Source organism: Diorhabda sublineata, chromosome 8 (genome assembly GCF_026230105.1).
Source record: "Diorhabda sublineata isolate icDioSubl1.1 chromosome 8, icDioSubl1.1, whole genome shotgun sequence".
Lineage (NCBI taxonomy): Eukaryota > Metazoa > Arthropoda > Insecta > Coleoptera > Chrysomelidae > Diorhabda > Diorhabda sublineata.
In genome coordinates this window covers 8,191,956-8,208,037 of record NC_079481.1, presented here as the reverse complement: position 1 = coordinate 8,208,037, position 16,082 = coordinate 8,191,956, and the positions used below count along the sequence as shown (strand labels likewise).

The following is a 16,082-nucleotide window of genomic DNA, read 5'->3' as shown; positions in this document are numbered from 1 at the left end:
ATATGGGAATTATTTTATTTTTCGAATTTTTTATTATCAAATTTCGCGTTATTTACCTATTTCTACTCTCTCCAGATTCGATAATATTAACATCGTTTTCTTCAAAATCAAAAACTCTCGAAAAACTAGCGCATGAATCTTGATGCGTTAAAAGAATCTGTAATTTTTTAATTAATTTATTCAACTAATTACTTTTATTTTATGAATAACTTATTCTTTGAACAATATTTATAAATAAAAAAAATAAATTGAAAATTCTAAAATTTTGTAGGTAGTTTAAACATTTCAGTAAGCCCGCCATTATACAAAGTTAATACGACAGTTATTCTTTCGGTTATTCACTCAGGTTTGGCAGGACTTGTAGTAAAATCGATAAGGAAAATCAAATTTGATGAACAAATGTAACTAGTCATCGCAGATAAGATGAGGACCATTAAGATTAGTTGTTCAGCCTGTAAAATCATAGAAAGGATCGTGTCTCTAAGATGCTTTAAATGCCTTTACTACGGGCACGTGAAATGCAAAAGGAAGACCCCACAAGGCAGTGACTGAACTGCGGGGAGATAGGGCGAAGGGCTGTAAATCGGTGTCCAGGTCTACGGGAACCAGCTTGAAATAGCTCTCCACGCAAACTATTAAGTACTGGTTCATCTCCCCATTTGTGAAACCCTTGGTAATATGTTCATCGCATTTCGGATGTTGTTGGTTGTTACCACATTCTATCTGGACTCTTTTAATTGTAACATTGCCGTGACCGTAGATCTCTCAAAACCATGCTGGTTTGGCGAAACGGACTTTTTCTCTTTTTTGTTTAAGCGATTGACTACCAGCCGCCCATACGGGGCTCTTTTCCTTCGTTTAGTAGCGAAACTATTTTGCCAAAAATTTTATCGAAAATCAAACGTGGGAAATTCGTTAAACAGATTAAGATCATGAAAATCTCTACTAAAATCGTTCCGATACTTTTCGTACGATTCAGAATTATGGAGCCGATTCTGTCCTATTATAATGTAACTACAAAATTTAGCGCCTTTGACATATTTTCTAACAATTAGTTTGTAGGATGTTATTAAAGTGATTTTTTTTTGTTGACTTTCTAGAATTCTAGATAATCTGATATAAATTAGTGTTTGTTTAGCAGCGAGAGTTAGTTTATTATTTTAAGTCATAGTGATTGGTTGAAAAAATAAATTAGTTAAGTGTAGTGTAAATAATTATGAAATATGAATTTTATATTATTATTAAAAAAAAAGTTAAAAAGTTTTACCTCTTTTCGAGATAAAAAAACTTTATATCCGTTTGACCTTCGACGGGGATTTTGACCAAGTTATATCTTATTTTTGTCTATTTTGACTGGATCACTATATGAGTCACCGCCCATGTTCGATATCTAATTGAAATCGACAAGACAAGTGATGGGGAGTCGTTGTATATGATAAACGATATTTCCTTGTACAGTGATAAAACATAGTAATTTAAGTACGGATCGATAATAGCTGCCGTGTTAATGTGATGAAATGCAAATATTGACCAGTCGTAATAGAGAGCTGATAACTAATCAATTCAACGAGCAGGAAGTTGTCTATCAACTTTATTATCGCATTAAGTTAATTTTTTTGTAAATTCGTTTTATTTATATAAACTATTCAATTAATTTATCCACATTGAAAAACTATTTTTTTTTAATCACCCTTTAATTAGGTGATTGAAACTCCAGTCTTAAAGAACATCGTCAAATACAACAAATTTCTGAATTTACGATCATAAGACATTAAATACTTGTTTAATTATCCTTTTTTTCCCTTGATTAGTATGTATTAATGAAAACACTAAATTTATAGGTTAGTTCAACATCTATTCATTTATCAACGTTATGTCACATTAGAACGAACTACTTTTATGAATCACCCTATAATGAAAGTATTATTTTATTATCATAATTATGGATTATTCCATTAGTACAGTGTACTTCTTCTTTTTTAACTTTGGTGTGCGTCCTAAAACCTAACCTAAGATTTCACAATAATACGGTATTTAATCATGTAGTACGTTGATAATTTTATGAATATTTATGTATAAACTCTGACGAATTCATTATTTTTGTTTGTAATTTTTGTGTTTTATCTCGTATCAAAGATATGCATTAACGAAAAGCACTCAATTTATAGGTTATTCGATTAATTTATTCATCGTTTTGCTACATTAGAAAGAACCACTTTTATGAATCACCCTATAAGAAAGTTATTGTTTTTCTTATTTCATCTTTTCTTTTTTCTGTACTTCTTCGTTTTTAACTTTGTTAGGCGTCTTCAAACCTAACCTAAGATTTTTCACATTAATATGCTACTAAATCATGAAAAACATTGATTATTTTATAAATATTTAGTGATAAATTCAATATTTTGTTGTAATTTTTCACATGTCAAAGTTTTCTAGTGAAGAAAAACACTTAAACCAAATAAATTATTCTTTTTTGTTTTTTCACGTTATTCATCCATGATACGAACACGTATATGCATTATTCTATTAATGAAGGCTACTTCTTCTTTTTTAACTATCGTGGTGCGCGTCTACAAACCTAACCTAAGATTTTTTACATTTATATGTAATTTAATTGTATGGTAAATGTTTGTTATAAACCTATTTAAGTTAATAATTGTGTTGTAATTTTTGTGTTTCACCCCATAATCAAGGTATGTATAAACTTTATATTAAAAAATTTCAAGATAATTTCAAAAATAACAATTGATTAATAATTAGTTTTGTGTGAATTGGTTCATATTTTCTATTGATATTTGGAATAGTTTTAACGTACAAGTTCATTAATCAAAACTTTCATTTCATATTTGAATAGTAAAACATATCGGCGATATCGAAAAGTTTCTTTTATAATGCAAAGCTTTTGTCATTTACAATTACGTCTATCGAAAAGCTTGTGTAGAGATAATCGACTTTAGCACTAAAGGCACAGCTTTAAATAGCTCTTTTCTCTATTATATTACCATCGCTCGTCAACTCATCAATCGCTTCATAGGTGTATGTTTCACGATGTAATTTCATACAGTCAATTAAATGATCGATTTGTATAATACGAGGGGTAATCATGAAGTACTTCTATAGAACAATAATGAGTAGTGCAGAATATGAATGAAATATTTGTTTTTATAAATTTAGTGAGTTGGATTGAATTTTTTTCTTACAATAACGAATTTGATAATTTCAATGAAAAATTACTGAATTATGTATCAAGATAAGGTGAGACGTGCTTTGGAAACGAGAATTTTTAGTTTTCCGGCACGTTTCGTATTCTGCTATCGCCCCTATCGGAGAATGTGTGTACTGAATTTAATCGCGAACAAAAGCTACATTTGCAAAATAAATTTAATTAAATTATTTGTTTTACAAATAAAGAGAATTTGGAATTAAATGGAAGTTGAATACTTTGAAATAAAAAACTCTAATTATATGAAACATTCTTGGTAAATTGAAAATATGAATTAAAAATCGGAAAAAGAATTTACAATAGTTAAAAGGGCGATGAGAATCATAAAAAACTTTGATGATAAATTTGAAGAATTTCTTAAAAGACTAGACAAGATATTGGAAAAAAATGGGAAAATGCTCAGATTTCGAAATGCCAGGAAAATAATGGTCCCAAATAATTGGTGAAAGTTGAGAATTTGAAAATGCGGAAAAATCGGATTCTAAAAATTCCAAAAAATTGGAAATAACTGCGCAAAAATAAAGAAATTCGAAATATGGGAAAATTTGCAAAATATAAATTCGGGTAATTCCAAAAAAAAAAGAGTTTCCTAGATGATTCGAGGCTGAAAAATTTTCGTAAAAAATAAGAAATGCGCATAAAAACTCGAAAAGTGCGCAAAACCCGAAAAACTTTATCAAAAAGTGCGCAAAACTCGAAAAACTATTAATATGTCAAAAAAAAATTTGCAAAATGTAAGAAAATTAAAAAAATAAAATGCAAAATTAGGAAATTATCGGAAAATGGAAAAAATCTGAAAAAAAGAAATTCTCCAAATAGAGAGAATGCTAAAAATATTCAAAATTCTCTAGAAATTGAAAAAAAATGTGGAAAAATATTCGAGAAAATAGGATAAACTGAAAAATAATCAAAAATCTAATTAATATGCGCATATTGCAAAAAGAATTCCAAAAATACCTGAAAACGAGAAAAACTAAAATACGTAGATTAAAAAAAATCCAAAAAAGATAAATTCCAAATGTAAACTGCGAAAAATCGAAAAATCTCAACGAAAATTAAAAAAAATCCATCACGCCGAAATCCAAAAAAAATTGAATAATTCGTGGTGATTACACGAAAATTAAAATGGAAATTTCACAAAAAATCAGGTAAAAGGATAATTTTGAAAAAAAACTGAGAAAAAAACGGAAAAAATTAAAGTTGCTAACATAAAAAAATCATTTTTTTCATCTCTCAAGTTTTGTAAAATTATAGAAGAAACTCGATGGAAAAACCACGAAACCACAAAAATATTCAATACCAACTTCAATTTAAATTTTCATCACATTTTTCGCCAGTTAAAATGAATTCCGAATCCCCCAACGACGAATTTAATAATATCAAATACACCGTCTAAAATTACCGAATTATTTTTCTTTTTTCCGGCACGTTTCGTATTCTGCTATCGCCCCCATCGGAGAATGTGTGCACTGAATTTAATCGCGAACAAAAGCTACATTCGCAAAACAAATTCAATTATAAAATGTTTGTTTTACAAAAAAAAAGAGAAAGAAAACAAATTCTGATATACATATTTATCGAAGTCGAATACTTTGTTGTAACGAAAACATTATTCAGAAAATACGCAGCTGAATCAACTTGGATTACGTCACTTACCTGTACTCTTTGGCATTGAATAAGACTTTGTGCGTGCAGTAAAATTCTATAAACCACGTGCTCCAACGTAGACTGTTCTTGGAATATCATCCTGGCCAAATCTAAAAGGACTTGATTCCTTTTTATTTCTAACTGGGATTTTTCGTAGAGGTGCGCGTTTCGGAGGCCGATGCCGCAGAACTGTAGGTATTTGGAAAATACTTCTTCGTCGGTTTTCGTGAATGGTTGATCACCAACTTTATTTATAACCTGAGTTTCGAAAAAAAAAAAAAAAAATGATTGACTCCCACGTAATACCAACGAGAGATGTGCCGATAGGAATTTTTTTTGTAATCAGTAGTTATAGGAAATAGGAAAAACCAAAAGAGAATTTATGAGGAAGTAAATAACAATAAAATACGCAAAAATTGAAAAATCATTGATTACTGTTAAAAAATCGGAAAATTCTGCAAAAAAGTGAGAATATATTGAATAAAAAAACGTAAAAATCGATAACGAATTCTAAAAGTGCAAGAAATGATAAAAAAACTTAAAAAAAATCAATTCCAAGAGAGAATTGAAAAAATCGAAAAATTATAAGAAAATTGAAAAAAAAACAAAAATTTCTTGGAGAACTAAGAGAAAACGAAAAAACCGAAAAATAATTCGGAAAATAGAAAGATTCCTAGAAAAGTGTGGGCATATTAGAAAATCGGTGAAAATCAAATTAGATTTCGTGAAATTTGACATTATTTAACAAAAATAGAAAGCGCGAAAATTGAACAAGGCAAAAAAATATGAATAAAAACAAATTCGGAAAATATACTGTAAAAAAATTCTCCAAAAAAGGGAATAACTTTTGTAGAACTAGAATATTTTGAAACAAAAAACGCAAAAATCAATAACGAATTTAAAGAATACAAGAAATAATAAAAAATAAGTTTCAAACCAGAGACTGCAGGAATAATCGAAAAATTTTCCAAAAATTGAAAAAAAAACTTTCTCGGAAAATTAGGAGGAATTGGAGACTAATAAAGAATTAAAAAAACGCGAGCAAATAAAAAAAATAAAATGCTCAAAAATTTGGAAAATTATCGAATAATCACAAAAAGTTTGGAAGAAAAAGACAATTTTTAAAATAGACCGATAGAAAATTCTGAAAAACAGATAAATAAGTAGGTGCAAATTGAAATATACGTAAAAATCAAAAAAATAATTCGAAAAATGTGTATATCATAGGAAAATCATGAAAAATGCAAAAAGGAGGATTATTATTTCTACTAAAAAATTTTTTTGGTTTCTTGTGATTTGATTTTATATAATTCTTAAATAGAACAATTCTTACCTGCGCTACACCAATTACGTCACCGTTGGTGTCTTTGATGGGCATGCATAATAAGGATTTCGTCCTGTAGCCCGTCCTACTATCTACCTCATGATTAAAACGTTCGTCCTGGAAAGAAGATTTTCATTCGAATATTGGAGGAGATACAAAAAACTGTATTAGAATTTGAAGAAAATTACGAATTTTACTTCGAAAATTTGAAAAATCTGAAAAATTCGCCGATGAATGAAGGATATCTTTCAAGTTTATACAAGTTTCGTTTCCAAATTGACAAATTTTCTTAAAATTATTAAAATATACACCAATTTTTCAGAAAACTCTTTTGAAATGCGAAAAGTTTGCAACTTTTTGGGAGAAGTAGAAAAAATTGAAACATAATTGCATAATTCCAAAAAATCAAAATTCGAAAAACCTCAATTTCAATAATTTCTTCAAAAATGTAAACAATTGCCTATTTTTGGATAAGAAGAAACAATTGAGAAATTAGAAAAAATTGAAAAAACAAATAAGAGAAAATTAAGAAAAGGAACTAAAAATCACCGAACACCTCTAGAATTATAAAAAATTACGTAACAGTTAAAAAAAGCGAAAAATTGGAAAAACCTGAAAAGATTTTGACTTTTCTTTTGTTCCAGAAAAACATATTTTCATTTGTCTTTAACGAGGAAAAGTCGAAAAAAACTGGAAAACGTATCGATCGATTTTTCGATATATAGTTCGTGATTATTTTTCTTGATTTTAGGTCTTTTTTTTATATAAAATCAGTTCAAAATAACAGGTAGAAATTTGACAATTCGACTTGCTTCAGTCAAATTTTTACCTGTTATTTTACTTTCCAAAATTTCTATGAAAATAAACCTAAAATCAAAACAAATAATCACGAAATAAGTTTTATTCTAATATCGAATTTAATCATTTATCAAACTCTAGTCTGAAATGATTAAAATAATTACCTCCAATAGACAATTATTTTCAAATTTTCCATATATTTGCATTAAACAAAAATAAAAAAAGATTATAACGAACGAACAAGCCCGCGATATGAGCTCTGGAGCCGGCCCTGCCCGGTTACAGTGCAATTCTAAAATTCGGCGAATGCGCGGCACGTTTGATATACCCGGAATGAATTTGATGTTTGTTTCAATACAAGTTTTTATCACAGCAGGTGATTGTGTCTTTTGAACTAATTTTTGAAAACTTCGTTTGGATATATAAAAATTATTTTATTTATCTATTTATTTATAAATCGAACCCCACGAATAGAAAGATTGTAAACATCACATTATTTTCGATTCTTATCACATCACTCTAATTGCTAATAAATATTATTAAGAAAATTATTTTAATAACAATATAATTACTTAATAACGACCTTCGTTGTTACAAACAATGTTGTAAATTTCATTCGATTTATATCTATATAAAAAAAATAAATTCCTTCGCACTTAAAACAAACCAAATCACATTCCTACCTATTGAAATTATTCGAATTAGAATAGATTTAGTTAGATAAGATCGTAATTTTTCATCTATTAATTATTTCAAATTAATTTATATAAATAAATTATAAAAATATATAAAAAAAATGATCTCACCTGATAAGCATCTGGTATATTGACGGGTTCCCCACTCTCGGCTACGTATCCCACAATACCAGTTCCCAGAGGAATCTTGATCTCTTCTTTTTTCTCAATTTCCACTAAGGTACTTTTCGAACAAACGTCGAATAATTTTGACACCAAACAACGATCCCTATAGTGACCTGGAGCGACGGGACAACCGCTATATTTATCGCCTTCCACCAAAAACAGCGAACCGCGATCGGCGTTAAGCAGCATACACACGTTCTGGAGGATTTTGTGACATAACGATCGAATCTCCAATTCATTACAGATATCTTTGACCTGAACAAAAAAATATCACACGACTTATTGAATGATGATTAAGTTCTGTAGAAATCGGCCCATTCATAATATCAATTTTGGTTTACATCGATTTCTTTTTCGTTTATAATAAATTTCAATGAATAATTATCATTGCCTCGGTAAAAGACGCTAATAGTATAACAAACTAAACATGAAATTAGCCAGCGGACATTGTATGTACATATATAAAAACATTCTAATACAAGTACTGATAATATTTTCATCACGATGTTGAATACAGAAGAAAGATTAAGAAAGAATTTCTTCCACTCGAATATATATCATTAAATAGCCAGAAAACACGTCAGAGGTTGCTACCAGAGGTTTATTACCGTTAGGTTCTTGTATGAGTTTCAACGTTATCGATTTAAGACACATCATAGATAAAATAAAGACTTAGACAAGAAAAACAGTCTTTTGGTTTGGATTTTTCGATATTTAGGAATAAATAGTGACGAATAGACCAAAAGCTTGTGACTGGATCAACGACTTTCTGTGGTATACGAAAGTTCATCTGCAGAAAGAAATCTATGAAATTTTTGGGAACTAGGCCGGAATTTGATGTTTGAGTTTTCTGCAGATCATTTTCGCCTTAGAAAATTGGATCTGGAAGAATTTGCTTAGTGCATATTTACAAATATGTTTATAATCATTGTGGAATTGGAGATCGAACTTCAAACACTCATTATTGACATCAGTGTTGTCATATCTCAATTTTCCAATACATTTTTCAACACAAATTATTCACTATTATACTCAACGTTTTAATGAGGAAATTATCATCATCAGAAACTGTTTTTCGAAAAGTAAATTTTAGGACTGAAGCAAATCATGATTAGATGGGGCAATATCCGGAGAATAAGCAAACTTTCCTAAAATTGTGAGTGATGTTAAATTTTTTTTCGTCCGTTTTACTACCATTTCGTTCTAATAATTGGAGCACGTACATCAGACTTTGAAGCCTTACAAATTCTCTAATACTTTTGACTTGAAGCCATATTTATTTTTCATGAAAAAAATAATAAATTTCTCCAATTTTTCGAGCCCATCATTGGTCTAGTGATTTATTTGTACCAGAACAATGTGCGGCAATTAGTCTTGATTTTGCGAACTTCGATTAATCTCCTCTTTTTGGAGTAGATGAGAGCTTCGACCCACATAGCTTGTTCATTAACAAAGAGGTATTGTTTTAAACCGTTTGAACTCGAGAGAATTATCCACGGCATCGTTCGAGGATACTTTTTAGGATCATCAATTTCGAATGCGGTTTGTTTTTATTGTATTTCTTTAAAAAAATAATCGCTCGAATTCAAACGATAGTTGAAATGCTAAACTTTCAGTCGAATAAGCTCCGAAGAGTTCTTGGAATAAAAACAAAGAATAATATAGAAGATAATTAAACAAAAATATTTATTTTAACTTTGAAAATGATTTAGTCTTACAAGAACAACTTCAATAAGTAAAAAATCACTTTAAAGTATTACCCCACATCAGCTCTAGTAATTTTAGATTAGAAGCTATAAAAGAATTCAAGGTATAGAACATGACTGTCGATATGATTGGGCATCTAAGTGTTCTAAAGTACGCCCATAGATACGATCATTGACAGATAGGGTCAAAAATATATGGGACCAAACTGGGACTCAAGTGGAAGCTCTTGTCGTTTCTATAAGGAATCAAAGGTAAACGTCGCACAAACAAAAGTCGACAAGCTGACAAAAAGTCTTTAAAACGAAACGATTGAGTTGAAATTTGCATCTGGGATTTTCCCCGGTCGCTAATTACGTATTAGGAGTTAGTGTTTTCACAAACGGAAATTGCTGTTTCAAAATGGAGACTGAAGTTAGTGGAATGAACTCAGATGGCTACGAAATTTCGTATTCGGTATACCGGAAGTACTAAAATGTACTCCAATTGCCACGAAATTTAAAAATCTGGGGGTTTTCTCGGTAAAAAGTCCGACAATCGATTTTACGACCTTTGGGGAAGTTTTCGGCCCTTTGCTCACTGTGAACCGAACACCAGCACTATGATTGGGAGTCTGTTCATAGACAAAAGCTACAGTACTTAAATTCAAGCTTCTTAAAGTGCTAAAGGTACACAAAGTATTAGTACTGAAGTTAATCGAAACTTTGGACATTTACATTTCTAATATCAAAGTTAAAGTTGAAGCAAGTAGTAACAAGTTTAATCTCATTGCTGGCTTGTCAGTTTGCTATATTCGTCTTGTCGGATTTAGCATCACGCGATTTCTTTTTTTAATAAAATAATTAACTGTATTATTTATTTACACCTCGTACGTACGTCTCAACTAGAAATTGTTAATTATTTTCTCGACACTTTACAATCATTTATAATCAAGAATGAGGAATGTTTACACTGATAAAATGATTAATGATGTTAAGTAGTATAACATCTCGTAGCTACCTCGTATAAATATAATTATTATCTGCGGGTACGATCGATTTAACAAAGTGAGAAAATTATCGATTAAACATCAACTAACGGTATGGAAACAACCCATTTTCGAATTTTTATTTATAACTATCACTAAAAAGTTCAGTGCCGACTTTGAATTCGTAATTTTTTTTTGTCGTGATGATTTAGGTTACGGCCTATTTCTGCCGACCTTTGTTAAAATAAAAATCGGAACAAAACGTCATTAAGAATTGTCTATTTTTATCGTTTTTATTTAAGGTCATCAATAAAGTGGACCAATCATTTTTCAATTCGAGACAAAGCCGTTCTTAACGGAAAGATCGAAGATATGATTACAACGAAAAAAAATTCTTTCTCGTATAAAAAGTATCACACAAAAGATTTCTAGAGAACTATTACTTTTATTAATGATCACTTATTTTTTTTTCTCCTGTTACCAAAAACGATACAAAATAATTTCATTAACCAGGCGAAAAAACAACGAAAATTATAATTGTATATCGAAAATCTGAATAAACGAAGCAATTCCAAAAAGATGGTGAATTAGTAGAAGCCGGTTCAAGTGAAGGAGATCACGCAATCACATTTAATCGGTGCTTAAACATTCGTAATTACTTGGACCATGCATGGATCGCTAATTTGGCCGAAAAATGGTAAAACTAACCTCACAACCATTATGAAAGATTTGTAAATTCCCTTTGCTGCCTTTGATGGATCCAATCGAAAAGCATTTCCAATGCTTCTATTATTTGAAAATGGTTTTGTTAATTGCATAGATGAATTGGAATAGATTTTTGAAGAACTGAATATCCTCTTTTTATTTTAGTAGTACCCTCCCATGTTTATATTTAGCCTTATATTGAGCTCTTCTTGAGCATCCTCTAATATCACAACTCAAGGACTCATCCACGACGAAAAATCCTGGATATTAAATTATTCTGAGGATCTTAACAAAATCAACAGCGGGGAATATCCAAATGAAGCAAAGATCATCAACTCGCGGGTGAAAAAGGGCCATTAAGTCATAAGTTCGTTGTACCCCATTCGAAATTACCAAACGCCGATGTATTTTAAACTGATCAGATGCTTTAGCTTCAACCTTTTGAAAAATTAGGATATGATGCCGAATGGAAACCGCATGTTAGCTCCAGTCAATGAAATCTAACAGCTGTTCTTTCGAGTTGTCCCTCTCGATTCACGTCAAGCTACAGATTCGATTTTCCCTCTTGATTTCCACCCTCGGACTTTGGGTTCTTTATTTGGACCTCGAGTTTGGAAGCTCCAAGTAGAGGAGGTTTTGAGGTCGAAACAACTGCTTTGGGAGTAGTGGGTGTTTGTATAGAGCTCTTCAAGGAAAGAGGAGGGTTTATTGTGGTAGTTGCTCTTGAAATTCCTCCACGTCTTCCTTAGACATTGTTTACGATACCTGATTAGGATTCAGGTACTATCCATCATTCGGTACGATTATTTCTGCGTTGGATTAAGCTCATAGAAACGAGTCGAATGTTTTCCTAGTGAAAGATAACCTCACCAAGATAAATTACAACGCACCGATTGATTCCGTCGCCGTAGCCTCGATTTTCCTTCTGAGATCATCTTGTAATATAATGACAGTTTTTTCAACTCAAGCATCGTTTTTCTTTATCTCGTCAAAAGTTTTACTAAGTTTGACAGAAGGATAGTGGCCCTAGCGATAAATATTTCCAAAGAAGTTTACGCAACTTTCTATTATACTGATGTAAGAAGTTTCGCGGACTTGTCGAAGATTGAAAGAAAATTGGATTTTTATACGATACATCCCCGTCGCATTTATTATCTGGTAGCGATAAAAAGGTTAAACAGCGCTATAAGAAGATCACTGTCACATCCATTTAAAATGAATCGGAAAAGTTCTGACATAAAGTTAAGAAAATATTCATATAAATATTCCAAAACAACATTAAAAACAAAAAAAAGTTGATATTTACTTTTTACCTAGTCGCTTCAATGAAACTTACATACAACAAATTATTTATACGATTCTCCAACAGAAGTCAATACCTATTTGCACCGATTCAAAAGCTCTTGACGTATGCGGAAATATTTTACAATTGACGAAAAAGTTATATAATATAATAGTAACGTTTAAAGGTGCCCTAATGATAATTTCTAACAAAAAGGGATGAAATAAACTAAACGATATGGGTTAAAAAAGATATTTGTTATTCTTAGTAAAAATACACTTTCTAATGAAAAGAATGGACCATTACGTACTAAAGAACATCGACAATCTTTCTCTACCCCCGAAAATCTCATCTCATAATGTCCTAGTTTATATCGAGAACGATAGGAAAGTAACAGATAATGGGTGAGTTTGCCAGATCCTTATGGAGCCGAGCAATTTTCTGTTGTTGAGCCTCTCAACAACTTCCAAACATAGTATAGTCAAATTTTTCGTTTTTCTCTGTTTAACCTGTTATAGCTTGGGTATTGAAATGACATTCTTTTATTTAAGAAAAATAAGTATTTGAAATTGTATTGTTTAACCCTCAAGCAGTAGGCGTAACGCCGAGAATGGAATATTAAGAGAAATATATTTGTCAAAAATTTGTTACTGCATTGTCAGGTAGTCGAAATTTTAGCAGTTTTTCCGTATTTTTCAAAAATAAGTATCTAATTCGAAAAAATGCAGCATAGTTCAAAAACTGGATTTTTTTTTTCAATTTTCTTTGTTTCATTTTTTCATCTTCACGCTAATTGAGAAGAAACTGGAACAAACCTAGAATAATCGCTAAAATTTAGGAAGAAGCTAGAACACCTCATATGAAAGCTATTTCTCAAAATTGAGGTCTTTTTGGGGTGTTAACAAAATAATTAATCAATTTTTTAAGAATTCAAAATATATTTTTTTTCCATATTGTAAAATAATTTAGAACAAACTTAGAATATCTGCCAGAATACGCGACTCTTTGGAAGCTATAGCTCGAGAAAACTGTTTTTTTTCAATTTTCTTTGTTTCATTTTTCATCTCCATGTTAATTGAGAACAAACTTAGAACAACTGCCAGATTCGCGACGCTTTGGAAGCTACAGCTCGTAAAAACAGTTTTTTTCAATTCTCTATGTTTCATTCTCATCCTCCTCATGCTAATTGAGAACAAACCTAGAACAACTGCCAGATTCACGACGATTTGGAAGCTACAGCTCGAAAAAACCGTTTTTTTTTCAATTTTTTTGCTTCGTTTTTCATCTCCACGTTAATTGAGAACAAACTTAGAACCACTGCCAGATTCGCGACGATTTGGAAGCTACAGCTCGAAAAAACCGTTTTTTTTTTCAATTTTCTATGTTTCATTCTCATCCTCCCCATGTTAATTGAGAACAAACTTAGAACAACTGCCAGATTCGCGACGTTTTGGAAGCTACAGCTCGAAAAAACCGTTTTTTTTTTAATTTTTTTGCTTCGTTTTTCATATCCACGTTGATTGAGAACAAATTTAGAACCACTACCAGATTCGCGACGCTTTGGAAGCTACAGCTCGAAAAAACCGTTTTTTTTTTCAATTTTCTATGTTTCATTCTCATCCTCCCCATGCTAATTGAGAACAAACCTAGAACAACTGCCAGATTCACAACGATTTGGAAGTTACAGCTCGAAAAAACCGTTTTTTTTTTCAATTTCTTTGTTTAATTTTTCATCTCCACGTTAATTGAGAACAAACTTAGAACAACTGCAAGAATCGCGACGCTTCGGAAGCTATAGTTATTAAAAACGTTTTTTTTTCTCGATTTTTTCTAAAAGTTTCCTTCTCAGTACTCTCCCTTTTGGAACAAAGTAGAATGAGCTTAGAACAACATTCCAAATTTCTTGTAACTACAGTTCTGCGGGGCCAATTTTTATGGGGTTAATTTTTCATAAAGAGCAAGTCGTTTCTCTTCTAGCACACCACCGTGGAAACACATAAACTCCAGCCATTTTCTAGTGTTCTAGCAATGCGCCAAAATCCTCAGTTGTTTCAAAATGACTTACTTTTACGACGTTTCTAATTTGGGGGATGAAAGAAATTCGTCAGGCAATTGATCCGGTGAATCTAGTTGCTTCGTAATCCTAAAATGTTTTTTTGGAAGCGTCTAATTGTTCAATGTACAATCCCCAAGATACACGTTCTGTTAAAGTGAAACGAACTCTTTATGGACCATCATCTGATGGTATCCAATTGTTCGTTTCGGGATTGTACTAAAAAAGCATCTACTAGTCGCAAAATTGATCTAGGTTATGATTGTTCAGAGACAATCACTTCGTTCAAACTCCCAACAGTTTCCATGTTCCGTTTCTATATATTGCCATCAACCTCCATCTTCTTTCGAATGTGCGCGAAGTTATAATAAGGTGTGAATTGGAACTTGATCTAAATCATTGCACAAAATATAATCGCGTCTTAAAAAATATTTAATAGGGAATTATAGTGAACTCACCAACTCAAAAATGAGATCTTTCTCGTCCATCTGCCTAAGTTCATGCCTAGACCTCCTCTGTCGTCTACCGAGCGTAGGACTACCAGTCGCTGCCTGTGTTTGGTTCTCGCTGGTCAGAAACGTCGGTTGTCCATCTATGGTGTTAATCATCGGTTTTAGTAAACCGCTGCGTTCGAATTCGTGCGCTGATATTTTGCGTACTGGTGTCGTAGCGCCGGAACTCGCGCGCGATTGGTTGTTATGCGTAGGCGATGAAAGTTCGACGCTAGACGACGTAGGAGTCGCGTGAGAGACTTGCCATTGTTCCACTATTTGACGAGTAGCTTTTCTGTAATTAGGCAAAAAGCCGATTTTAAACTAAACGCGATTATTATTTCAATCAAATTATAATAAAAAAATTATTTTCCTTTGAAGTGAATATACACAAAGTAATTTGAGGTTGAAAGAGAATTGATAATCGGAAAGCTTCGCCTAGAGGTTTTCCATTCAACAGCAGCGAGTTGTTATTGTTAATTATTTTCACAATTGAGCAGATATTCGATTAGTTTCCAGTTCTATTAACAAAACGTAGTTAAAAGAGAAATTTCTGCATTTATATATGTGTCGGAAGCCCCTTCGATAAACGTGAATTCAATTCAATCAACAACGCGTGAAAACTTTTTTATAAATTTCGGTTTCCACTTTAGTTTCAGAATTCTCGGTACATTCCCATATAAGATTAATTAGGTTTGTTGTTATTGATGTGTGTTTCTTAATATCGCCTTTAGTCTGTCATGTCATGTCCTTATGGTTGTAATTTTTTCCGTAGAATGTTTGAGGCGCGAGGCATCACCTTCAGACCTTTCGCGGCTGTAAACCCTTTAGAAGTCTGTTCTTTGGATCTGCCGGTGCTGAAACTAACCTCATCTTCAGCTTCCAATGTCCTTACACCTTTTCAATTTTGGTTTTCAAGTTTCAATGTCGTTTAGCTTTCAAATTTGATTAAGATATTTATTTAGTGTTTGATAATGGAATAAACCTTCAGGCGTCGCTGGTTTTAAATCAAATTCTGTATCATTAGA

General features: G+C 31.5%; 1 protein-coding gene across 12 annotated transcripts in view; it reads right to left on the bottom strand.

Annotated features, from left to right (window-relative positions):
• LOC130448346 (dual 3',5'-cyclic-AMP and -GMP phosphodiesterase 11) overlaps positions 1–16,082 on the bottom strand; it is a 125,827-nt gene that overhangs the window by 19,141 nt on the left and 90,604 nt on the right. For all 12 annotated transcript variants that reach the window (XM_056785664.1, XM_056785657.1, XM_056785663.1 and 9 more), the window contains exons 4-8: positions 15,022–15,349; positions 7,799–8,107; positions 6,204–6,311; positions 4,880–5,128; positions 57–157 (exon numbers count right to left, since the gene is read on the bottom strand). In XM_056785664.1, coding sequence (XP_056641642.1) covers positions 57–157; positions 4,880–5,128; positions 6,204–6,311; positions 7,799–8,107; positions 15,022–15,349 — 1,095 coding nt within the window. The remainder of the gene's footprint in view (positions 1–56; positions 158–4,879; positions 5,129–6,203; positions 6,312–7,798; positions 8,108–15,021; positions 15,350–16,082) is intronic.